At 64.7% G+C, this 24,996-nt stretch overlaps 3 protein-coding genes across 11 annotated transcripts in view; 1 reads left to right on the forward strand and 2 right to left on the reverse strand.

The window, feature by feature from the left end:
- The window catches only part of ZFHX2 (zinc finger homeobox 2), a 27,149-nt gene extending 19,235 nt beyond the window's left edge, over positions 1–7,914 (reverse strand). Inside the window, exon 1 of one of the 2 annotated variants that reach the window (XM_038370240.2) lies at positions 7,655–7,914. The gene's annotated coding sequence lies outside the window, so the exon portion shown is untranslated. The remainder of the gene's footprint in view (positions 1–7,654) is intronic. The other variant, XM_038370238.2, reaches the window with a different exon arrangement.
- Positions 1–12,895, forward strand: part of THTPA (thiamine triphosphatase) — a 44,077-nt gene extending 31,182 nt beyond the window's left edge. For 4 of the 6 annotated variants that reach the window (XM_043495976.1, XM_043495974.1, XM_043495975.1 and 1 more), the window contains exons 4-5: positions 9,884–10,578; positions 10,661–12,895. In XM_043495976.1, coding sequence (XP_043351911.1) covers positions 9,894–10,578; positions 10,661–10,878 — 903 coding nt within the window. In that variant the 5' untranslated portion in view covers positions 9,884–9,893 and the 3' untranslated portion in view covers positions 10,879–12,895. Of the gene's footprint in view, positions 1–9,356; positions 9,469–9,883; positions 10,579–10,660 lie in introns of those variants that run through there. The other 2 variants (XM_043495978.1, XM_038370252.2) reach the window with 2 other exon arrangements.
- On the reverse strand, positions 11,476–16,129 carry NGDN (neuroguidin). Of its 3 annotated transcripts, XM_038370251.2 has the most exons (11): positions 15,998–16,120; positions 15,520–15,579; positions 15,367–15,438; positions 14,709–14,846; positions 14,297–14,381; positions 14,158–14,210; positions 13,853–13,961; positions 13,223–13,391; positions 12,052–12,208; positions 11,905–11,965; positions 11,476–11,581 (listed from the first exon to the last, which is right to left on the reverse strand). In XM_038370251.2, exons 1-11 carry the CDS (start codon positions 16,022–16,024, stop codon positions 11,565–11,567), a joined length of 948 nt encoding a protein of 315 aa, XP_038226179.1. In that variant the 5' UTR covers positions 16,025–16,120; the 3' UTR covers positions 11,476–11,564. The 3 variants fall into 3 exon arrangements, 2 of the variants coding, with proteins under 2 accessions (XP_038226179.1, XP_043351907.1); XR_006275445.1 differs by having other exon boundaries at positions 11,905–12,208; positions 15,998–16,124; XM_043495972.1 differs by having other exon boundaries at positions 11,476–11,965; positions 15,998–16,129.
- Between the last annotated feature and the right edge of the window lie 8,867 nt (positions 16,130–24,996).

The following is a 24,996-nucleotide window of genomic DNA, read 5'->3' on the forward strand; positions in this document are numbered from 1 at the left end:
GATTTTGGGTGCCCAGGGTCTGTCCACAGCTGGGGGGTGGAGGCGGTGTCCTCACAGGGCCGATTTGGGAGATTCATGTCGGGGGCGTGGGAGCCACAGCGACTGTCATAAAATGAGCAAATGTTATAGAACCAGCCTTTGGGGAGGGTAGATTCCCTGTCCCCCCCCCAAAGCTCTGCCGTGCCCTCACTCCCGCCCCAGCCCCCTGCTAGCCCACTCTGTCCCCTCCAGCCCTGCCCCCCTGCTCCCCTCACTCTCGCCTGGGGAGCAGGTCTGGCTTGTGGCACTAATTGTGGGAACGAGAAACACTCTTCCATCTCGGGGTGCCCCAGCCAAGGCCTTTTGGAGCAGTGTGTGCATCCGGAGAGGGAGCTCCCAGTTCCTCCAGCCCCTTCCAGCAGGCGCTGGGGGGTGCAGTTCCCATGCAGGGGGGGCAGGAGGGCAGGGTCTGGCTGGGGGTTGGGATGCCTGTGGTGTTGGCCTTTCTCCTAGGCCTGATATCCCACAATGCACAAGGGCACTCATTTGCATTAAATTTGCATACAATCGTGAGCCCTCAGGTTCTAAGAGCTGCTCTGATCTGTTCTTATGCTGATGGGTGGGGAGGTGTGATTGGAGGCTCCCACCCACCATCTGCATAGCAAATGTACATCTCCCATCAGAGGCCGCAGGCGAGATACTGTGTAAAAGCCACACAAACCGTCCCCTGGCTCTCTTTTGTAACATGGTGTGTGCACCCATCGGGTGTGTCGGCTGTGCTTGTGCTTGTGGTGTTGTGTGTGCATGCACCGATCGGTTGTGTCAGCTGTGGTGTCTGCGTGTGTGTGTGTGCACTGATTGGTGTGTCAGCTTGTGCATGTGTGTGTGTGTACCGTCGGGTGTGTCATCAGTGTGTGTGTGTTCTGCGTGTGAACATGTGTTGTACCGATCAGGTGTCAGCTCCGTGTGTGCATGTGTGTGTTTAGATCAATCTAGTTGTCAGCTGTGTGTGTGGTACGACCAGGTGTGTTGGTTGTGTGTGTGCACAATGTGTACTGATTGGTGTGTCGCGTGCTTGTCTGCACCTGTCTGTGTGTGTGCACGCGCGCGCACCGATCAGGTGTGTCAGCTGACCATGTCTGGTGCGCGTGCACCAATCGGTGGGTTCACCTCTGCGTGTCTGTACATTGTGTGCACCGATCGGTGTTCGGCTGTGCATGTCATGCACGTGTGTGTGTGTGCGTGCACCATTGGGTGTGTCATCTTTTGGTGTCTGCATGTTGTTTGTGTTGTGTGCGCACCAATTGGTGTGTGGCTGTGGTGTCTGCGCGGTGTGTTGTGTTTGTGCACCGATTGGTGTGTTGCCTGTGCTTGGTGTATGTGAGCATGTGTGTACCGATTGGGTGTGTCAGCTGTGCATGTGTTTTGTGTGGCATTTGTGTACCACAGTGTGTCAGCTGTTGTGTGCATGTGTGTATGCGTTGTGTGTGTATATTTGGTATGTCAGCTGTGTGTATGTATTGACCAGTGTTGTTTGTGTTGTGTGCGCACTGTGATATTGATTGTGTGGGTCACTGTGTGTTTCTGTGTGTGTGCCCGCATGTGTGCGTGTGTACCATCACGTGCGTCAATTGTGCATGTCTGTGTGTGGCAGCAATCAGTGTGTCATCTGTGTGTGTCTGTGTGTTTATGTGTACGTGTGGGTACTGATCGGGTGTGTCGCTGTGCGGTGTGTGTATGTCCAATTGGGTGTGTGGTGTTTTATATCAATAGGGTGTCCGACTGTGTGTGCATGTGTTTGTGTGTATCAATTTGGTGTGTGTCATGTATATCTATCAGTGTATCAGCGTGGCATGTTGTGTGTGTGTAGCTCCTCCGGTGTGTCGACCTGTGCATGTGTGTGGTTTATATCCTCGTGGGGTGTTGTGTATATTAATTGGTGTGTCACTTGCATGTGTGGTCGTTTATCCATCAAGTGTGTGTTGCGTATATTGATTGGGTGTGTGTTTATGTAATCCATCAGGTGCATTGACTCTGTTGGTGTTGTGTATATCAGTTGTGGTGTGCAACTGTATGTGTGGTGTTATCGATCAGCTGTGTGGCTTGGATATGTGTTATGTTATTGATCGTGTGTGTCGATTGTGCGTGTGTGTGTTCTGTACATTGATTGGGTGTGTCGCTTGGGTGTGTGTTGTGTATATCCATTGTGGGTGCTGTTTATGTTGTGTGCATCAATTGTGTGCCAGCTGTGCATTGGTGCACTTGCTGTGTGTGTTGACTGCACACATATGCTACTGTCATGTTGTACTGAGTTGTGTCCATTGTGCTCTCTGTGTGTTTCCCACCACTTGCCCTGTGGGGATGTTTGGGGTGTTGCGAATGTGGTGTGCAGGGAGCCCTGTCTCTGTGTGTGCTGTTTGTGTGGCTCATGTGTTTGTGTTGTGTATAGTCCATTGAATGACCCATCTGTTTTGAGGGTATAGGGTTGCATGTGTGTTGACATCATGTTGTGTATTTGTGTGAGATGTGGTTTTGTTCCTGTATCTTTTGTGTGTGCTGTGTATTACTGTGAGATGCTTGTGTATATGTGTGGTGTTTGTGTAGTGGTGTGAGGTGGAGGTTTTGGTTTGTACCTATATGTATATGGCATTGTGTGATTGTGGTACTAGAAGTGTCTACATAAATAATTGTGTGTGTCTGGGTGTGAGTGGTTGTGCATACATTATTCAGTGTCAGGGTGCAGGGGGGGTGGCTGACAGCAAGTGTTGTGTTACTGGGGATTGTTTGGTTGTATCTGGCTGTGGGAGTGGATTGTGTGTGTGAGAGAGAGAAAGATGGTGGAGTGTTGGTGGGGTGGCTTGTGTTACTGTGTCAAGGAATGGGAGGGCAATGTGGTGGTGGTTGTGTTGTTGCAGGGGGGGTTGTGTTATTGAAGTATGTGCTGTGATATTGTTTTCCATTTGGAGATTATGTCAGATGGGTTTTGTGTTGTTGTATTTGTTCTCTGGTTGTGTGTTGTGGGTTTCTGTTGTGGTGTAGTGTGCAGTTATGGTGTGTGAGTGTCTTTAGGGTTTGTGTTGGAGTCATATGTTTGTTGGGTTGTATTAGATGATGTTTCTACTTTGTTGTGTACTTTTTGTGAGGGTTGGGTTTTGTGTGTGTTGTTGGTTGTGGTCTGTGTTTCTTGTGGGTTTTGCATTTTGCATATTGTTGGCTGGTTGTCCTTTCTGGTTGTTGTGGGGTTTGTATATTGTGTGTTATTGGTTGGATTTTGTGTCAGTTGGTTGCATTTTTGGCGGGGGGTGTTGTGGGTTTAGTATTTTGTGTCTTGGTGGTGGAGTATTTGTAGGGTTGGGGCTTTGTGCATTGTTGTTTTGTGGGTTTGCATTGTGAGGGTTTATTGTGGGTTCTCTGCAGTTATGTGATTTGTATTTTGTGTGTTGTTGCTTGGTTGTGCTTTGTGGTGTTTGATTTCTGGGAGGTTGTGTCACCATTTGGGGGGGTGTTTTGTGAAACCTTGGAGGGGTTTGTATGATTGTGTGTTACATTTGTCATGTTGTGTTTGGCTTCATTTTGGGAGATGTGTTATGCTGGGCTTTTGTGGTGTTTGCATTTGCTTCTTCATTTGCCTTTTGTGTGGCCTGGTTGGGTGGTTGTGTGCAGCATCCTGCTGGCTGGTTGTGTTTTGCGAGGGTGTGTTTTTGTGTGGAGTGTCGGTTGGTTGTGTTTTATCTTTGCATTGTGTGGGGCTAGCAGTTGTGTTGTAGGCCTGTGTTGTGATTCTCTCATGTGCGGTTGTGCGCTGGGTACCCCTGCCTGGTTGTGTTTTGCGTGTGTTGTGTCCTGCTGCTGGGTTGTATTTGGTGCGTTTGTGTTGCTGTCTCCTCTGCTGTGTCCCATCACGAGCCCGTTGGGGCTGCTACACAACTCAATGCACACAGAACGGCAACAACCTCCTTTGGACCTCAGCCAGAGAGAACAAGTGATTCAAACACCCCATACTGCCCAGAGGGGGGAGTCCCATAAAACCAGGGAGAGAACCCAGGAGTCCTGGCTCCCAGCCCCCAGCTCTAACCACCACGCCCCACTCCCCTCCCAGAAACAGGGAGAGAACCCAGGAGTCCTGGCTCCCAGCCCCCGCTGTAACTGCCCCCTCCTGCGCTGTGAGTTCTCTCCTGTGTGGGGGGAGGGGGGAGCGAGGGAGCGAAGAAGCAGGTGACGGAGGAAGAAGGATTGTAAAATCGATGGGCTGAGCCAGCCAGGGCACGGAGCTGTCGCCCACTGGAATATATGAGCTTCCTTGATACACTCCGACTTCCACCCCTCCGCCAGCCTGGCTTCTTCCTTCCCTCCATCCCTCTGCCAGCCTGGCTTCTTCCTTCCTTCCATCCCTCTGCCGGCCTGGCTTCTTCCTTCCCTCCATCCCTCTGCCGGCCTGGTTCCCTCCTTCCTTCCATCCCTCTGCTGGCCTAGCTTCTTCCTTCCCTCCATCCCTCCGCCAGCCTGGCTTCTTCCTTCCCTCCATCCCTCTGCCGGCCTGGTTCCCTCCTTCCCTCCATCCCTCTGCTGGCCTAGCTTCTTCCTTCCCTCCATCCCTCTGCCGGCCTAGCTTCTTCCTTCCCTCCATCCCTCTGCCGGCCTAGCTTCTTCCTTCCCTCCATCCCTCCGCCAGCCTGGCTTCTTCCTTCCCTCCATCCCTCTGACAGCCTACTTCTTCCTTCCCTCCATCCCTCTGACAGCCTACTTCTTCCTTCCTTCCATCCCTCTGCCAGCCTGGTTCCCTCCTTCCCTCCATCCCTCTGCTGGCCTAGCTTCTTCCTTTCCTCCACCCCTCCACTGGCCTGTCTTTTTCCTTCCCTCCATCCCTCCGCCAGCCTGGCTTCTTCCTTCCCTCCATCCCTCTGACAGCCTACTTCTTCCTTCCTTCCATCCCTCTGCCAGCCTGGTTCCCTCCTTCCCTCCATCCCTCTGCTGGCCCAGCTCCTTCCTTCCTTCCATCCCTCTGCTGGCTGCCGGTTCCCTCCTTCCCTTCATCAGCCCGGTTCCCTCCTTCTCTCTATCCCTCCGCCAGCCCAGTTCCCACCTTCCCTCCGCCAGCCTGGCTTCTTCCTTCCCTCCATCCCTCCGCCGGCCCGGTTCCCTCCTTCCCTCCATCTCTCTGCCAGCCTGACTCCTTCCTTCCCTCCAGCCCTCTGCCGGCCCAGCTTCTTCTTTCCCTCCATCCCTGTCTGCTTCCCTCCACACCTCCGCCGGCCTGGTTCCCTCCATCCCTCTGCCAGCCCAGCTCCTTCCTTCCCTCCACCTATCCCACCCCCTGTTCCCCAGCCCAGATGGAAGGAAGGAGAGAAAGGAGGGGGAACGGTCTCTGGGGCAGTGTGTTTGGGGGGGGCCGCTCTTCCCCCCACATTGTTCCCCCTACCCATGGAGGGCATGGGGGGCATGGAGGGTGGCTCTCGCAAAACCCCTATTCCTCCTTTCCCCGCCCCCACTGTCCACATCCCCCACCCCATCTCCCCCTTGTCGTCCCCCCCCACTTCCCGACATTGCTACTCCCCCAACTCTCACCTCTGGCTGTAGGGGGGGCAGGAGTGGGTGTCTGGAGCCAAACAAGGGGGCCCAGGTGGAGGGGGAGAACCCGATACTGGGACCCCCAGCAGACAACCCCCCCGTTTGGGCCTGGCCTTCACCCCCCCATACACTCCTCGTCCCATCCCTCCTTCCATCCATCCATCCCTCCATGCCCCATCGACCCCTCCCTCCATCCATCCCTCCTTCCATCCATCCCTCCATCTCCACATCCCCTCCATCCCTCCTTCCATCCCCGCACACCCCTCCTTCCACCCACCCTTCCATCCCTCCTTCCATCCCCGCACACCCCTCCTTCCATCTCTACATCCCCTCCATCCCTCCTTCCACCCACCCTTCCATCCCTCCTTCCACCTCCACATCCCCTCCATCCCTCCTTCCATCCCCGCACACCCCTCCTTCCACCCATCCTTCCATGCCCCAAACAAACCTGCCTCCATCCATCCCTCGATCCTCCCATCCCTCCATCCCCACACACTTCCTCCCATCCCTCCATCTCCACATCCCCTCCTTCCATCCCCACACACAAGTCCTTCCATCCATCCTTCCATCCCTCCATGTCCACACCCCTCCATCTCCACATCCCCTCCATCCCTCCTTCTATCCCACACACACGTCTTTCCATGCACCCTTCCATCCCTCCATCAATCCCTCCATCCTTCCATCCCTCCTTCCTTCCATCCATCCCTCCATGCCCCATCCATACCTTCCTCTGTCCCTCATCCCTCCATCCCCACATCCCCTCCACCCCTCCTTCCATCATCCCTCCATCTCCACATCCCCTCCATCCCTCCTTCCGTCCCCGCACACCCCTCGTTCCATCCTTCCTTCCTTCCATCCATCCCTCCATGCCCCATCCAAATCTCCCTCCGTGCCCCATCCCTCCATCTCCACATCCCCTCCACCCCTCCTTTCATCCTCTCTTCCATCCCTCCATGCCCCATCCTTTATCCAACCTCCCATCCCTACATTCTCCTCTCCAGCCATCCTTCACTTCACCCCCACACACCCCTCCATCTTCCTGTCTCAGTCCTCTCTCCTTCTCCTCCATCCCCCCTTCATCTCTCATCTCCTTCCCCTGCCCTCTTCCCTCCTTCCTTCTTGCCTCCCTCCCCTGTTCTGTGGGCTCCCCTCCATGCACCCTCTCCCTTTCCCCCTCTCGTCTGTCTCCTTCCCATCCCCTCCCCTCTCTCCATCCCCTCCCCTCTCTCCTTACCTTCCCCTCTACTCACCCCATCCCCTTCCCTCGCTCCTTCCTCTCCCCATCCCCTCCCCTCCCCTCGCTCCTTCCTCTCCACTCTCCCCATCCCCTCCCCTCCCCTCACTCCTTGCCCTCTAGTCACCCCGTCACCTTCCCTCGCTCCTTCCTCTCCCCTCCACTCTCCCCATCCCCTCCCCTCGCTCCTTCCTCTCTCCTCCACTCTCCCCATCCCCTCCCCTCGCTCCTTCCTCTCCCCTCCACTCTCCCCATCCCCTCCCCTCACTCCTTGCCCTCTACTCACCCCGTCACCTTCCCTCGCTCCTTCCTCTCCCCATCCCCTCCCCTCGCTCCTTCCTCTCCCCTCCACTCTCCCCATCCCCTCCCCTCACTCCTTCCCCTCTACTCACCCCGTCCCCTCCCCTCACTCCTTCCCCTCTACTCACCCCGTCCCCTTCCCTTGCTCCTTCCCCTCCCCTCCTTCCCTCTCTCCTTCTCCCTCTTCATTCTCCCCTCCATCATTCTCTCTCCCCTTCCCCCTCTCCATCCCCCTCCAACTCTCTGTCTCCTTCCCCCTCTTCACCCCCATCCATCCCCGTCTCCTTCCCCCTCCATTCTCCACTCCATCCCCCTCTCTCTCCTTCCCCCATCCATCCCTCTCTGTCTCCTTCCCCCTCTCCATTCCCCCCCTCCCTCCCTCTGTCTCCTTCCCCCTCTCCATTCTCTGTCCATCCCTCTCTGTCTCCTTCCCTCTCTCCATTTCCCTCCATCCCTTTCTGTCTCCTTCCCTCTCTCCATCCCCCTCCCTCTCTCCTCTGTCTCCTTCCCTCCCCCCCTCCCGTTCACACGCTGCCAGCCGGAGTGAAGCGATGGGAAATCGATCCCACTTACTCTGCTCGCTGGAAGAGGGGGCTCCGCCGGGGGTGGGGATGGGGGGGGAGCTCGGCTCCGGCCGCTCCCCTCCTCCAGCGCCTCCCCCTGGCTCAGGCCCGGCCCGCGGATCGATCGGGGCGCCGCCGGGGCTTCCCCATTGATTTACACTCGTCCGCGCCCGCCCTGCTCCGCTCCCTCGCTCCGGAGCTGCCGGCAGCCGCGCCACACAATGGAATAATCAATTTCCCTCCCCCCCCCGCCGGGGTGCTGGAGGGCGGGGGGGCGGCAGGGAGCAGGTGCAGCTGAGCATGATGGGAAATGTAGTCTCTCGGACCCTCGCAGGCTCTGCCTCCCCCACTGCCTCTGCACCCTAGGATAGACAAGAGTGTGTGTGGGGGAGCCGGGGGGATGTGATGGGCGTGTCTGACACCCCCCTCCAGAGCAGGTGCACTGCCCCCCCCATTGCCCCACAGCGGCCCCTAGAGGGGAAGGTTCCTGAGTCCCCCCTGGGGCTGGAGCTGGTGACCCTAGTCGGAAAGGCCTCGTGTCTCCCCACAGCCAGCGATTCCCCCCTGGGGCTGGAGGCAGCGCCCCCTAGAGGCAAAAGACCCTGTGCCCCGCCCCTCTGAGCCAGCCAGGCCCTCCAACCTATTCTTACAGTATCACAGCCCCCCACAAGCTTTCCCCTCCCGACCGCCTTGCGAGGGAGAGCAGGACTATTCTCTGCATGTTACACTGGGGAAACTGAGGCACGGAGCAGCTCAGGGGGTTCACCCCAACCCCTCTCCCCCACCTCATCCCACCCCTGACCTTTCAGCCCTTCCCCAACCCCAATCCTCCAGCCCCTGCTAACCCCCACCCATTCCCCCAACCCCATTGCTCCAATGACCCGCACACCCCTAGCCTCATCCTCCCACCTTCCACACACCCCTAGACCCGCATCCCTTCCCCCTAATTCTCCCCCACACCTCATCCCCTGACCCTCTCCCCACCCAACCCTGACCCCAGGACCCTTCGCTTACGCCCCCCACAACCTCCCCATCTCCCCTCCGGCCCATGGTCTTTCCCTCATAATCACCCCCCCCGCCCCCGCCTTCTTCAGCCCGCATCTCCTCCCCGGCTGCATCTGGGCTCCCTTCCCTGGCCGGTGGCGCTGTCAGACGGAGAGAGAACAGCAATAATCAGCTGTGTGCGGCTCTAACCACTAGCCCCCACTCTCCTCCCAGAGCCAGGGAGAGAACCCAGGAGTCCTGGCTCCTAGCCCCCCTCTAACCACTTGACCCACTCCACTGCCAGAGCCCCGAATAGAACTCAGAAGTCGCTGTCTCCTTGTCCACAAGGGGTTAACCCCATCTCCTCATTAAGGACCCCCCATCCTGCTGCTCCTAATTGCAGCTTTCCGGTCACCATAGCAACTGGGAGCAAAGAAGCGAGACAGACGCCGTTGGCGGGGCGGGGAGTGAGACAGAGAGAGGCCAAAGACATCGGTTTTCCCAATCCCTTAGTCGTCTGGAACTACAGCTCCCAGAATGCCCTGCTCCCTCTGGCACTACAGCTCCCAGAGTGCCCCGCTCTACTGGAACTACAGCTTCCAGAATGCCCTGCCCCCTTGGAACTACTTCGCCCAAAATGCCCCACTCCCTTTGGCACTACAGCTCCCAGCATTCCCGGCTCCCCTCAGAACTACAGCTCCCAGCATGCCCCGCTCCCCACCACTCTAGCGCGAGGAAGAAATTAATTCTCCGAGAAGAAAACTCCAGCCCCGCCCCCCACGGCCCCGCCCTGGACGCGCCGACAGCTGGGATCAAGCAGGGAGCTGGGGCAGGGGCGAGGTCGGTGCTGGCCCCGGGACCCCGCCAGGAGACCCCTTGGGCAGGGAGTGGGGCGGGCTGAGCGGGGTGCACGTGCTGGCGGGAGTGGGCCAGGCAAAGGGCGCCGTGGGGCAGGGAGCTGGACTGGGTGGGGATTGCCGTGGGGTAAGGAATGGGGCTAGGTGGGGTTGCCATGGGGCAGGCCTGTGTGAAGTGCACTGTGCTATGGGGAGTGGGGCAGGGTGCTGTGGGGCACGGAGCTGGGCTGGGGCACTGTGAGTTGTCATGGGGCAGGGAGCTGGGCTGGGTGGGGTCACCATAGGGCAGGTTGTGGGGCAGGCCTGTGTGAAGTGCACTGTGCTATGGGGTGTGGGGGGGGATCGGGGGCTGTGACCAGGGGGTCGCTCTGTGGCTCACTCCCCCCTCCTACCCCCAGAGGGGCCGTGATGCCGTCGGGCAGCATCGAGGTGGAGGTGAAGTTCACGGCCGGGCCGGGCACGGAGGCCAGGCTGGCAGCGCTGGGGGCGGCCCTGGCCGGGAGCTCGTCCTTCCGCGACCACTATTACGACACCCCCGACCTGCGGCTCACACGGGCCGACCACTGGCTGCGGCTCCGCCAGGGGGCCGGCTGGGAGCTCAAGTGCCCCCCAGTGCCACGCAGAGGAGCCAGAGGGTCCAGCCACGTCCCAGATGCCCCGTCCCCGGAGCCGCCAGCAGAGGGCGCCGGAGGCCCCAGCCACGTCCCGGGTGCCCTGTCCCCAGAGCCGCCAGCAGAGGGCGCTGGAGGCTCCAGCCACGTCCAGGATGCCCCGTCCCCGGAGCCACCCACCGTGGCCACCACCTACCAGGAGCTGACGAGCCCCCACACCATCGTGGGCCGGCTGTGCAGGGTGCTGGGCGTGGCCCCCGCGCCCGGCTGGGACCAGGTGTCCAGGGCCGTGGCTGGGCTGGGCCTGCACGAGTTTGCCAGCTTCGTGACCCGGCGCCGCAGCTACCGGCTGGGGGTCCTGCGGGTCGACCTGGACCAGGCGGATTTTGGCTACACCGTGGCCGAGGTGGAGGCCGTGGTGGGGGCCCAGGAGGAGGTGCCGGCAGCACTGGAGGGGGTGATGCAGCTTCAGCGGGCACTGGGTGAGCGGCGCCTGGGGCACCGGGGGGGGGGCGTGGAGGAGCCAGGACGCCCCCACTGACCAGGTCTTCTCTCCTCTCCCAGGGTGGGACGGTGCCACCCGCGTGCCCGGCAAGATGAGCGTCTACCTCCAGCGGCATCGCCCTCAGCACTACCAGGCGCTGCTCCGGGCGGGGGTGCTGGCCGGGGACCCCCAACCGCCCCCCCATGACAACGCTTCTGGGCCTGACACGCCGGCGCAATGTGGCCCCTCAAAAGGGATGGGGCTGGCAGAGGTTGAAATGGGGCACAGCGCCCCGTAGCACCGGGGAGAGGCAGCCCAGGGCCCCCTAGCGCCCGGGGGAGAGTGGGCACAGACCGGCCCCCTCTGCAGCCCAGCACCCCCCATTGAAGGATGCTAAGATCACAGAACAGGCTCTCACCTCAGAGCTCTGGAGGCCACGCCCTATGGGGCCAGCCCACAGCTGAGCAACTGAGGCAGGGTGGCTCCCAGGGCAATTGGCCTCGGTCGCTAACTGTGGCATGACCCGCACTCACATGCCAGCAGGTGCCTGGCTTGGCCCCAGGCCCAAGGGTGGAAACCGAGGAAAGCTGCCCCTGGGGCACCTGCCCCTGTTTGATCCCCCGAGGGGGAGAATGTGGCCAGCTGGCCCCTGCCCCCCCGCTAATACGTTCAGCTCAGTTACGCTAGGACTCAGGGGGGAGGGAAGCTGAGATCTGGCAAAGAAAGGGAGCGGGGCTGGCAAAGAGCAGGGGGGCATGCTGGGGCCCGGCTGCGAGCAAGGGGATAGGACAGGCGGGGCCCCAGCATGCGTCAGCTCCCTTGCGGGGGACCCTTGGCCTAAGCCGAGCAGGCAACGCTGCTGCACAGCACCCCCTAGTGAACGTTTAGACCAAGACACGTTCAGGGGCTCGGTTTTATTGTCTAAACATTCTGCCCCCATGTGAGAGTCGCTCCGGCGGGAGCAGGGGGGGCAACGTCGCTCCGTTATCGCCTCCGGAAACCTACAAAAGGAAGAGAATAGGGGAGTGTGGAAACAGAGCGAGCAGACAAGTGACAGATCAAGCCCCGACTCCCCTCCCAGAGCTGGGAGAAAACCCAGGCGTCCTGGCTCCCCCACGCTTCTGGACTAACCCATTACAGCCCACTCTCCTTCCAGAGCCAGGACCCCGGTGACCGGGCTCCCAGCTAGGTCTAGAAACTCCTTGGGCTGCTGTTCACCTGTGGAACCTCCCGTCACTGGATTTTGAGGGGCTCTAAAAAGGGGACTGGGGGTGGGGACTGAAGTTGGGACTGCTGGGCCAGAGGGGGCTGCCCTCACACTCACCCTTTTTCCTTCCTTTCTTTGCATTTGTCTTCTTCCTCCTTTTCTTCGGGGGGCTCAGATCCTGGGAGAGGAATGGAAACAATTAGCTGGGTGAGGCTCAGCCCCAGCTTGCTCCCCGTCCCCGCCCGTCACTCTGCGCTGCCTCACCTCTCCAGTGAGGGGTGCTGCCCCGGTCAGAGCGCTGATGTCACCGAAGTGGGTCAGGGAGTGGAGCTGGGCCCCCATCGCAGCCACCCGGCGCCGCCGGGCCTTGTCCTGCCGGCTCAAGTTCAGCCTCACCAGCATGGCCTCCTCGTAGCTCCTCCTGCAATGACCGGAACAGGGAGCCTGGATCCGGCTCTAATCACTAGACCCCACTCCCTTCTGCCCCTCAGAGCTAGGATGGAATCCAGGAGTCCTGGATCCCAGCCCCTCACTCTGGCTCTAACCACTTACACTCCGTTCCCCTCCCCGAGCCAGGATAGAACCCAGGATAGAGTCCTGACTCCTAACCCCCAGCCCCACGCTTTAACCACTAGACCCTGTGTTGTAGTGGAGATTTTCCCTTGTTATGTTGTATGTGACCCTATGTGAGTCTTACTGTTTTGCATAAATGCTGTGTGTGCGCCTCAGTTTCCCTATGTATTGCACCAATGTCTAGGTGGTGGGAATAAGGGTGTGTGACTTTTGTGGGGACTGCTCCAGCTGCCTGCAGGGATGCTATGGCCGCCCCTTCATAACCTGAGACCCAGGAGGGAGATGTGACCAGGTGACTCTTGGCCCGGGAAGCGAGACAAAGGCTGGAGGAGGAGCAACGGGCAGGGCAGGGGTCAGGCAGCTGGAAGCGAGTCAATCTCGGCTGGCTTGGGGCGCAGGGGGAGGACCAGAGCCCTGGTTCTGGGCTCCCCGACCCCCAAGATGGGCTTGGCTGAAAGTCACTGATTTCTGTGCTAACAAGCTGTGCCCTACGCTGTGTTCCTGTCGACGAATAAACCTTCTGTTTTACGCTGGCTGAGAGTCCCGTCTGACTGCGGAGTTGGGGGGCAGGGCCCTCTGGGCCCCCCAGGACCCCGCCTGGGCGGACTGGCTATGGAAAGCGCCCGGAGGGGCAGGGGAGGCTGAATGCTCCGAGGTCAGACCCAGGAAGGGGGAAGCTTCTTGCCCTGGAGACAGGCTGCTCCGAGAGAGGAGGCTCCCCCAGAGTCCTGCCTGGCTTTGTAGGGAGCAGTTCCAGAGCATCGCCCAGGGACTCCGGGACACCCCCCTCCCCTCCCAGAGCCAGAACCCAGGAGTCCTGGCTCCCAGCCCCCCCATGCTCTAACCACTAGCCCGCACTCACCGGTGCGCATCCTCCTGGCTCTGCCTGGTCGCATGCAGGTAGCGCCCTTCGCGGATTTCCTCCGGCGCATCTGAGAACTGCTCTTTCAGCTCCCGGATAACGGAGCTGCTCAGTGCTCGCTTCTTTGCCTGGTCGAGGGCCTTCTTCTCCCGCTCGGCCTCCGTCTCATCTGAGGGGGAGCGGATGAGGATGCAGTCACCTCTGGGGTGGGGCGTGGGGCTGAGCATACGGGGACCCCTCCCCCCGCGCTGAGAGGCAGCCAGCTCTGGGGTGAGGCGCGGGGGCTGGTTATACAGGGACCCTTCCCCCGGCACCGAGAGGCGGCCGGCTATACTGGGACCCCTCCCCCGGCACCGAGGTGAGGCGCGGGGTCTGGTTATACGGAGACCCCTCCCCCGGCACTGAGAGGCGGCCGGCTCTGGGGTGGGGCGCGGGGTCTGGTTATACGGGGACCCTTCCCCCCGGCATCGAGAGGCAGCTGGTTCTGGGGTGGGGCGCGGGCCGGTTATACGGGGACCCTTCCCCCGGCGCCAAGAGGCGGCTGGCTCTGGGGTGGGGCGCGGGCTGGTTATACAAACCCCACTCTTTCTAAGGCGGGGGCTAGAAGCTGGGCGGGCTCCCCGCACGCACCATAATGCACCGGTACCAGCCGGGGTGGGACGTATTTCCGGACCCCTCCTTTGGCCAGGGGCTTCTTCCCGGCAGCTTTGCCTTCCGTCCCGACCTCCTCGTCACTCAGCTGCCCGAGAGAAAACAGCCTGTCAGTCAAGACCTGGCCCTGCCCTCTTCTCCCCACTGCGGGCCAATGAGTAACCCCATTCCTCCCCAGAGACAGAGCCCAGCCTGGCTCCCTGCCCCTCCCCTGCTCTAACCACTAGACCTCCCCCTTCCCAGAGCTGGGGATGGAACCCAGGAGTCCTGCCCCTCCCCCTCACCTTGCTCATCATGTTCCCAGGGTCCGGTTTGAATCTCAGCGGATTGTCGTCTCCTGCAACGAGAGCACCCCGGGGGGGGGCGTGGTCAGCAGGGGCCCCAATCACCTCACGCTCACCCCCCTCGGTGCCCCCAACTCACCCACGGCACCCGTCACAGCTGCCTTCACCAGCTTGTCAACCTGATACCGGAGCTTCTGCTCGATGGGGCGCATCTTCTCCAATACCTGGGGGGGTAGGAGGGGGGATCAGACATGGGGAGACCCTGCCCCCCAAGAACCACCCACCGCACCCAGGAGTTCAGGCTCTCCATACCTCCACTGCTCTAACCACTAGCCGCCCTCTCCTCTCAGCCAGGTTAGAACCCAAGAATCCTAGTTCCCAGCCTCCCCAACCCCCCTTGCTCTAACCACTCGCTCCCCTCCCCTCCCAGAGCTGGGGATAGAACCCAGGAGTCCTGGCTCCCAGCCCTTCCCCCACTCCCCTCCTGGAGGTACCCAGCGGTCTCCCCCCACCCCAGCATGGCCCCCGGGGGCTCCATTGGCCCCACGCACCGTGCGCAGCTCAGCCAGGCGCAGGACAGCTGGCTGGGCGGCCAGGGAGCGTCCCGAGCTCTTCTCCAGCAGCAGCTGGGCCAGGTCCTGGAGATAGAGCAGCAGCAGCTGGGCCTTCAGCTCCAGGAAACTCAGCCCCTGCGGAAGGGGGCAGAGGCATCAAGGAGGGGATAGGGACAGGATCGGGGGGACACCCAGGCCAGGGAAGCGGGAGAGGGGCAGGATAGGGGTGGACTGAGGGGACAGGGGCAGGATGGGGGGGAGGACACCCGGGCCAGGGAAGTGGGAGAGGGGCAGGATGGGGGTGGACTCAGGGGACAGGGGCAGGATGGGGGGGGACACCCAGGGCAGCAAAGTGGGAGAGGGGCAGGATGGGGGGGACACCTGGGGTAGGGAAGCAGGAGAGGAGCAGGATGGGGGGGGGACACCCAGGGACAGGGAAGTGGGAGTGGGGCAGGATGGGGGTGGACCCAAGGGACAGGGGCAGGATGGGGGGGACACCCGGGGCAGCAAAGTGGGAGAGGGGCAGGATGGGGGGGACACCTGGGGCAGGGAAGCAGGAGAGGAGCAGGATGGGGGGGGACACCCGGGGACAAGGAAGTGGGAGAGGGGCAGGATGGGGGGGGACACCCGGAGGCAGAAGAGGACCCGCTCTCACCTTCTCCGTGGGGAAGGCACCGGCCCGGACTCGCTGCAGCAGCCCCTGGACATGGGCCGTGACCCCAACAACCTGTGGGGGGAAGAGAGGGGGTGAGCCAGGGCCTTCCCCCTGCGGGGCGGCCCCGATCTGGGGGGTCAGGGTCTCTCTCACCTGCTCCTGGAGCGATCCCAGCAAGGCCAGCGCGGGGGGCAGGTCGGACACCAGCTGCTCCTGCAGGGTGGGGAGACTTTAAACCAAGCCACCCCCACCATGCCTCCTGCCAGGCCCCCTCCAGATCCCCTTCCCCAGCCCCGCCCCCCCGTGCGCCCCCATCCCCTTCCCCAGCCCCGCCCCCCCGTGCGCCCCCCGATCCCCTTCCCCAGCCCTCGCCCCCCCGATCCCCTTCCCCAGCCCCCCCCACGTGCGCCCCCCGATCCCCTTCCCCAGCCCTCGCCCCCCCGATCCCCTTCCCCAGCCCCCCCCACGTGCGCCCCCCGATCCCCTTCCCCAGCCCTCGCCCCCCCGATCCCCTTCCCCAGCCCCCCCCACGTGCGCCCCCCATCCCCTTCCCTAGCCCTCGCCCCCCCGTGCGCCCCCCCGATCCCTTTCCCCAGCCCCCGAGCGACCCACCGCCGGATCCCCGCCTCACCCGCAGCTCGGGCCCCGCCGCCTCCATCCCGACCTCCCCGTAGAGTGAGACACGCGACGCTGGGCGCACCTACCGCTTCCGCCTCGGTACCCGCCTTGGCCAATCGGCGCCTCAAGTCCCGCCTCCTGACGGCTATTTGGGCAAATCAGAGCTGCACTTACGCCTAGATAGAGAGGGTCTGGCCAATCACGAGGCGGCACATGATGCTCTTAGCCCCACCTCCTGTGCACAGGAATTAACCAATCAGAGACGGAATCACGACCCCTTCCCCCCCACACACACACGCCCGCCCGCCTCCCGGGCTGGACCAGTCAGCGGGCGGATGCTGACGCCACAAGAGGTATCAGCGAATCAGCCCCGCGCCTACGGCAGTTATCTAAATTTAAGCCAATCAACCGCCTGACTCCGTCCACATGGTCCTATCGGACCAATCACCAACTGGGAGAGGCGGGGCGGACTGGGGGTGATTGACGGGGACGGAGACCAATAGCAGAGAGAGATTCCCTAAGGCTCTAAAGGATGGAGGCGGAGGCGGAGGCTGAGGGGAGGCGGCGGCTCTTGTCTGACCCCTCCCCGCGGCTCCCCCCCGCCACCAGCCCCCCCCCGAAAACCCAGGAGTCCTGGCTCCCTTCCCCCCCGCCACTAGCCCCCCCCCCCCGAAAACCCAGGAGTCCTGGCTCCCTTCCCCCCCGCCACTAGCCCCCCCCGAAAACCCAGGAGTCCTGGCTCCCTTCCCCCCCGCCACTCCCCCCCCCGAAAACCCAGGAGTCCTGGCTCCCGTCTCCCCCCGCCACTAGCTCCCGCCCTAAAACCCAGGAGTCCTGGCTCCCTTCCCCCCCGCCACTAGCCCCCCCCCCGAAAACCCAGGAGTCCTGGCTCCCTTCCCCCCCGCCACTAGCCCCCCCCCGAAAACCCAGGAGTCCTGGCTCCCTTCCCCCCCGCCACTAGCCCCCCCCCCGAAAACCCAGGAGTCCTGGCTCCCTTCCCCCCCGCCACTAGCCCCCCCCGAAAACCCAGGAGTCCTGGCTCCCTTCCCCCCCGCCACTAGCCCCCCTGAAAACCCAGGAGTCCTGGCTCCCTTCCCCCCCGCCACTAGCCCCCCCCGAAAACCCAGGAGTCCTGGCTCCCTTCCCCCCCGCCACTAGCCCCCCCCCGAAAACCCAGGAGTCCTGGCTCCCTTCCCCCCCGCCACTAGCCCCCCCCGAAAACCCAGGAGTCCTGGCTCCCTTCCCCCCCGCCACTAGCCCCCCCCCCGAAAACCCAGGAGTCCTGGCTCCCTTCCCACCCGCCACTAGCCCCCCCCCCCCCGAAAACCCAGGAGTCCTGGCTCCCTTCCCCCCCGCCACAAGCCCCCCTGAAAACCCAGGAGTCCTGGCTCCCTTCCCCCCCGCCACTAGCCCCCCCCGAAAACCCAGGAGTCCTGGCTCCCTTCCCCCCCGCCACTAGCCCCCCCCCCCCCGAAAACCCAGGAGTCCTGGCTCCCTTCCCCCCCGCCACTAGCCCCCCCCCCGAAAACCCAGGAGTCCTGGCTCCCTTCCCCCCCGCCACTAGCCCCCCCCGAAAACCCAGGAGTCCTGGCTCCCTTCCCCCCCGCCACTAGCCCCCCCCCCCGAAAACCCAGGAGTCCTGGCTCCCTTCCCCCCCGCCACTAGCCCCCCCCCCGAAAACCCAGGAGTCCTGGCTCCCTTCCCCCCCGCCACTAGCTCCCCCCCGAAAACCCAGGAGTCCTGGCTCCCTTCCCCCCCGCCACTAGCCCCCCCCCCGAAAACCCAGGAGTCCTGGCTCCCTTCCCCCCCGCCACTAGCCCCCCCCGAAAACCCAGGAGTCCTGGCTCCCGTCTGCCCCCGCCACTAGCTCCCGCCCTAAAACCCAGGAGTCCTGGCTCCCTTCCCCCCCGCCACTAGCCCCCCTGAAAACCCAGGAGTCCTGGCTCCCTTCCCCCCCGCCACTAGCCCCCCCCCCGAAAACCCAGGAGTCCTGGCTCCCTTCCCCCCCCCCCACTAGCCCCCCCCCGAAAACCCAGGAGTCCTGGCTCCCTTCCCCCCCCGCCACTAGCCCCCCCCGAAAACCCAGGAGTCCTGGCTCCCTTCCCCCCCGCCACTAGCCCCCCCCCCGAAAACCCAGGAGTCCTGGCTCCCTTCCCCCCCGCCACTAGCCCCCCCCCCCGAAAACCCAGGAGTCCTGGCTCCCTTCCCCCCCGCCACTAGCCCCCCCTGAAAACCCAGGAGTCCTGGCTCCCTTCCCCCCCCGCCACTAGCCCCCCCCGAAAACCCAGGAGTCCTGGCTCCCTCCCCCCCCGCCACTAGCCCCCCCCCCGAAAACCCAGGGAGTCCTGGCTCCCTTCCCCCCCCCCACTAGCCCCCCCCGAAAACCCAGGAGTCCTGGCTCCCTTCCCCCCCGCCACTAGCCCCCCCCCCGAAAACCCAGGAGTCCTGGCGCCCTTCCCCCCCGCCACTAGCCCCCCCCCGAAAACCCAGGAGTCCTGGCTCCCTTCCCCCCCGCCACTAGCCCCCCCCCCGAAAACCCAGGAGTCCTGGCTCCCTTCCCCCCCCGCCACTAGCCCCCCTGAAAACCCAGGAGTCCTGGCTCCCTTCCCCCCGCCACTACCCCCCCCGAAAACCCAGGAGTCCTGCTCCCTTCCCCCCCGCCACTAGCCCCCCTGAAAACCCAGGAGTCCTGGCTCCCTTCCCCCCCGCCACTAGCCCCCCCCCCCGAAAACCCAGGAGTCCTGGCTCCCTTCCCCCCCGCCACTAGCCCCCCCCCCGAAAACCCAGGAGTCCTGGCTCCCTTCCCCCCCGCCACTAGCCCCCCCCGAAAACCCAGGAGTCCTGGCTCCCTTCCCCCCCCGCCACTAGCCCCCCTGAAAACCCAGGAGTCCTGGCTCCCTTCCCCCCCGCCACTAGCCCCCCCGAAAACCCAGGAGTCCTGGCTCCCTTCCCACCCGCCACTAGCCCCCCCCGAAAACCCAGGAGTCCTGGCTCCCTTCCCCCCCCGCCACTAGCCCCCCCCGAAAACCCAGGAGTCCTGGCTCCCTTCCCCCCCGCCACTAGCCCCCCTGAAAACCCAGGAGTCCTGGCTCCCTTCCCCCCCGCCACTAGCCCCCCCCCCCGAAAACCCAGGAGTCCTGGCTCCCTTCCCCCCCGCCACTAGCCCCCCCCGAAAACCCAGGAGTCCTGGCTCCTTCCCCCCCCGCCACTAGCCCCCCCCGAAAACCCAGGAGTCCTGGCTCCCTTCCCCCCCGCCACTAGCCCCCCCCCGAAAACCCAGGAGTCCTGGCTCCCTTCCCCCCCCGCCACTAGCCCCCCCCGAAAACCCAGGAGTCCTGGCTCCCTTCCCCCCCGCCACTAGCCCCCCCCCCCGAAAACCCAGGAGTCCTGGCTCCCTTCCCCCCCGCCACTAGCCCCCCTGAAACCCAGGAGTCCTGGCTCCCTTCCCCCCCGCCACTATCCCCCCCCCGAAAACCCAGGAGTCCTGGCTCCCTTCCCCCCCGCCACTAGCCCCCCCCCGAAAACCCAGGAGTCCTGGCTCCCTTCCCCCCCGCCACTAGCCCCCCCCCGAAAACCCAGGAGTCCTGGCTCCCTTCCCCCCGCCACTAGCCCCCCCCCCCGAAAACCCAGGAGTCCTGGCTCCCTTCCCCCCCGCCACTAGCCCCCCTGAAAAACCCAGGAGTCCTGGCTCCCTTCCCCCCCGCCACAGCCCCCCCCCGAAAACCCAGGAGTCCTGGCTCCCTCCCCCCCGCCACTAGCCCCCCCCCCCGAAAACCCAGGAGTCCTGGCTCCCTTTCCCCCCCGCCACTAGCCCCCCCCTGAAAACCCAGGAGTCCTGGCTCCCTTCCCCCCCGCCACTAGCCCCCCCCCCCGAAACCCGGAGTCCCTGCTCCCTTCCCACCCGCCACTAGCCCCCCCCCCCGAAAACCCAGGAGTCCTGGCTCCCTTCCCCCCCGCCACTAGCCCCCCCTGAAAACCCAGGAGTCCTGGCTCCCTTCCCCCCCGCCACTAGCCCCCCCCGAAAACCCAGGAGTCCTGGCTCCCTTCCCCCCCGCCACTAGCCCCCCCCCCCGAAAACCCAGGAGTCCTGGCTCCCTTCCCCCCCGCCACGAGCCCCCCCCCCGAAAACCCAGGAGTCCTGGCTCCCTTCCCCCCCGCCACTACCCCCCCCCCGAAAACCCAGGAGTCCTGGCTCCCTTCCCCCCCGCCACTAGCCCCCCCCCCGAAAACCCAGGAGTCCTGGCTCCCTTCCCCCCCGCCACTAGCCCCCCTGAAAACCCAGGAGTCCTGGCTCCCTTCCCCCCGCCACTAGCCCCCCCCCCCGAAAACCCAGGAGTCCTGGCTCCCTCCCCCCCGCCACTAGCCCCCCTGAAAACCCAGGAGTCCTGGCTCCCTTCCCCCCCGCCCTAGCCCCCCCCCTAAAACCCAGGATTCCTGGCTCCCTTCCCCCCCGCCACTAGCCCCCCCCGAAAACCCAGGAGTCCTGGCTCCCTTCCCCCCCGCCACTAGCCCCCCCCTAAAACCCAGGAGTCCCTGGCTCCCTTCCCCCCCGCCACTAGCCCCCCTGAAAACCCAGGAGTCCTGGCTCCCTTCCCCCCCGCCACTAGCCCCCCCCCGAAAACCCAGGAGTCCTGGCTCCCTTCCCACCCGCCACTAGCCCCCCCCCCAGAAAACCCAGGAGTCCTGGCTCCCTTCCCCCCCGCCACTAGCCCCCCCCGAAAACCCAGGAGTCCTGGCTCCCTTCCCCCCCGCCACTAGCCCCCCCCCCGAAAAACCCAGGAGTCCTGGCTCCCTTCCCCCCCGCCACTAGCCCCCCTGAAAACCCAGGAGTCCTGGCTCCCTTCCCCCCCGCCACTAGCCCCCCCCCCGAAAACCCAGGAGTCCGGGCTCCCTTCCCCCCCGCCACTAGCCCCCCCCCCGAAAACCCAGGAGTCCTGGCTCCCTTCCCCCCCCCCGCCACTAGCCCCCCCCCCCGAAAACCCAGGAGTCCTGGCTCCCTTCCCCCCCCCGCCACTAGCCCCCCCGAAAACCCAGGAGTCCTGGCTCCCTTCCCCACCGCCACTAGCCCCCCCCCCGAAAACCCAGGAGTCCTGGCTCCCTTCCCCCCCGCCACTAGCCCCCCCCGAAAACCCAGAGTCCTGGCTCCCTTCCCCCCCGCCACTAGCCCCCCCCCGAAACCCAGGAGTCCTGGCTCCCTTCCCCCCCCCCGCCACTAGCCCCCCTGAAAACCCAGGAGTCCTGGCTCCCTTCCCCCCCCGCCACTAGCCCCCCCCCGAAAACCCAGGAGTCCTGGCTCCCTTCCCCCCCGCCACTACCCCCCCCCCGAAAACCCAGGGTCCTGGCTCCCTTCCCCCCCGCCACTAGCCCCCCCCGAAAACCCAGGAGTCCTGGCTCCCTTCCCCCCGCCACTAGCCCCCCCCCCGAAAACCCAGGAGTCCTGGCTCCCTTCCCCCCCGCCACTAGCCCCCCCCCCCGAAAACCCAGGAGTCCTGGCTCCCTTCCCCCCCGCCACTAGCCCCCCTGAAAACCCAGGAGTCCTGGCTCCCTTCCCCCCCGCCACTAGCCCCCCCCCAAAACCCAGGAGTCCTGGCTCCCTTCCCCCCCGCCACTAGCCCCCCCACCCCCGAAAAACCCAGGAGTCCTGCTCCCTTCCCCCCCGCCACTAGCCCCCCCCCCCGAAAACCCAGGAGATCCTGGCTCCCTTCCCCCCCCGCCACTACCCACCCCCCCCCGAAAAACCCAGGAGTCCTGGCTCCTTCCCTCCCCCCCGCCCACTCGCCCCCCCCCCCGAAAACCCAGGAGTCCTGGCTCCCTTCCCCCCCGCCACTAGCCCCCCCCCCGAAAAACCCAGGATCCTGGCTCCCGTCCCCCCCCGCCACTACCCCCCCCGAAAACCCAGGAGTCCTGGCTCCCTTCCCCCCGCCACTAGCCCCCCCCCGAAAACCCAGGAGTCCTGGCTCCCTTCCCCCCCGCCACTAGCCCCCCTGAAAACCCAGGAGTCCTGGCTCCCTTCCCCCCGCCACTAGCCCCCCCCCCCGAAAACCCAGGAGTCCTGGCTCCCTTCCCCCCCCGCCACTAGCCCCCCCTGAAAACCCAGGAGTCCTGGCTCCCTTCCCCCCCCCACTAGCCCCCCCCCCCGAAAACCCAGGAGTTCCTGGCTCCCTTCCCCCCCGCCACTAGCCCCCCCCCCGAAAACCCAGGAGTCCTGGCTCCCTTCCCCCCCGCCACTAGCCCCCCCCCCGAAAACCCAGGAGTCCTGGCTCCCTTCCCCCCCTAACTAGCCCCCCTGAAAAACCCAGAGTCCTGGGCTCCCTTCCCCCCCGCCACTTAGCCCGCCCCCGAAAACCCAGGAGTCCGGGCTCCCTTCCCCCCAGCCACTAGCCCCCCCCCGAAAACGCCCAGGAAGTCCGTTGCCTTCCCTTCCCCCCGCCACTAGCCCACCCCGAAAACCCAGGAGTCCTGGCTCCTCCCCCCCGCCCACTAGCCCGAGCCCCCCCTGAAAACCCATGAGTGCCTGGCTTCCTTCCCCCCCGCCAACACTAGCCCCCCCTGAAAACCCGGAGGTCCTGGGCGCCCTTCCCACCCGCCACTAGCCCCCCCCCGACAACCCAGGAGTCCTGGCTCCTTCTCCCCACCGCCACTAGGCCCCCCACCCGAAAACACAGGATTCCTGTCTCCCTTCCGCCCCGCCACGAAGCCCCACCCCCGAAAACCCAGGAGTCCTGGCTCCTTCCCCCCCGCCACTAGCCCCCCCCCCCAAAACCCAGGAGTCCTGGCTCCCTTCCGCCCCGCCACTAGCCCCCCCCCCGAAAACCCAGGAGTCCTGGCTCCCTTCCCCCCCCCACTAGCCCCCCCCCCGAAAACCCAGGAGTCCTGGCCCCTTCCCCCCCGCCACTATCCCCCCCCCCCCGAAAACCCCGGAGTCCTGGCTCCCTTCCCCCCCGCCACTAGCCCCCCCCCCGAAAACCCCAGGAGTCCTGGCTCCTTTCCCCCCCCACTAGCCCCCCCCCGAAAACCCAGGAGTCCTGGCTCCCTTCCCCCTCCCCACTAGCCCCCCCCCCGAAACCCAGGAGTCCTGGCTCCCTTCCCCCCCGCCACTAGCTCCCCCCCGAAACCCAGGAGTCCTGGCTCCCTTCCCCCCCGCCCTAGCCCCCCCCCGAAAACCCAGAGTCCTGGCTCCTTCCCCCCCGCCACTAGCCCCCCCCCGTAAAACCCAGGAGTCCTGGCTCCCTTCCCCCCCGCCACTAGCCCCCCCCCCCAAAACCCAGGAGTCCTGGCTCCCTTCCCCCCCCACTAGCCCCCCCCCGAAAACCCAGATCCTGGCTCCCTTCCCCCCCGCCACTAGCCCCCCTGAAAACCCAGGAGTCCTGCTCCCTTCCCCCCCGCCACTAGCCCCCCCGAAAACCCAGGAGTCCTGGCTCCCTTCCCCCCCGCCACTAGCCCCCCCCGAAAACCCAGGAGTCCTGGCTCCCTTCCCCCCCGCCACTACCCCCCCCCGAAAACACCAGGAGTCCTGGCTCCCTTCCCCCCCCGCCACTAGCCCCCCCCCGAAAACCCAGGAGTCCTGGCTCCCTTCCCCCCCGCCACTATCCCCCCCCCGAAAACCCAGGGATCCTGGCTCCTTTCCCCCCCGCACTAGCCCCCCCCCCGAAAACCCAGGAGTCCTGGCTCCCTTCCCCCCCGCCACTAGCCCCCTGAAACCCAGGAGTCCTGGCTCCCTCCCCCCGCCACTAGCCCCCCCTGAAAACCCAGGAGTCCTGGCTCCCTTCCCCCCCGCCACTAGCCCCCCCCCGAAAACCCAGGAGTTCCTGCCTCCCTTCCCCCCGCCACTAGCCCCCCCCGAAAACCCAGGAGTCCTGGCTCCCTTCCACCCCGCCACTAGCCCCTCCCGAAAACCCAGGAGTCCTGGCTCCCTTCCCCCCCCGCCACTAGCCCCCCCCCGAAAAACCCAGGAGTCCTGGCTCCTTCCCCCCCCCGCCACTAGCCCCCCCGAAAACCCAGGAGTCCTGGCTCCCTTCCCCCCCGCCACTACCCCCCCCCCCGAAAACCCAGGATTCCTGGCTCCCTTCCCCCCCGCCACTAGCCCCCCCCCGAAAACCCAGGAGTCCTGGCTCCCCCCCCCACTAGCCCCCCCCCCCCAAAACCCAGGAGTCCTGGCTCCCTTCCCCCCCGCCACTAGCCCCCCCCCCCCGAAAACCCAGGAGTCCTGGCTCCCTTCCCCCCCGCCACTAGCCCCCCCCCGAAAACCCAGGAGTCCTGGCTCCCTCCCCCCCGCCACTAGCCCCCCCCCGAAAACCCAGGAGTCCTGGCTCCCCTCCCCCCCCGCCAGTAGCCCCCCCCCCGAAAACCCAGGAGTCCTGGCTCCCTTCCCCCCCGCCACTAGCCCCCCCCGAAAACCCAGGAGTCCTGGCTCCCTTCCCCCCCGCCACTAGCCCCCCCCCGAAAACCCAGGAGTCCTGGCTCCCTTCCCCCCCGCCACTAGCCCCCCCCCCCCCGAAAACCCAGGAGTCCTGGCTCCCCCCTGCCACTAGCCCCCCCCCGAAAACCCAGGAGTCCTGGCTCCCTTCCCCCCCGCCACTAGCTCCCCCCCGAAAACCCAGGAGTCCTGGCTCCCATCCCCCCCGCCACTAGCCCCCCCGCAAAAACCCAGGAGTCCTGGCTCCCTTCCCCCCCGCCACTAGCCCCCCCCCCCCGAAAACCCAGGAGTCCTGGCTCCGATCCCCCCCCGCCACTAGCCCCCCCCCCCCGAAAACCCAGGAGTCCTGGCTCCCTTCCCCCCCGCCACTAGCCCCCCCCCGAAAACCCAGGAGTCCTGGCTCCCTTCCCCCCCGCCACTAGCCCCCCCCAGAAAACCCAGGAGTCCTGGCTCCCATCGCCCCCCCGCCAGTAGCCCCCCCCGAAAACCCAGGAGTCCTGGCTCCCTTCCCCCCCGCCACTAGCCCCCCCCCGAAAACCCAGGAGTCCTGGCTCCCTTCCCCCCCGCCACTAGCCCCCCCCGAAAACCCAGGAGTC

The sequence above is a fragment of the Dermochelys coriacea genome, chromosome 13 (assembly GCF_009764565.3).
Source record: "Dermochelys coriacea isolate rDerCor1 chromosome 13, rDerCor1.pri.v4, whole genome shotgun sequence".
In the NCBI taxonomy this organism is placed as follows: Eukaryota; Metazoa; Chordata; order Testudines; family Dermochelyidae; genus Dermochelys; species Dermochelys coriacea.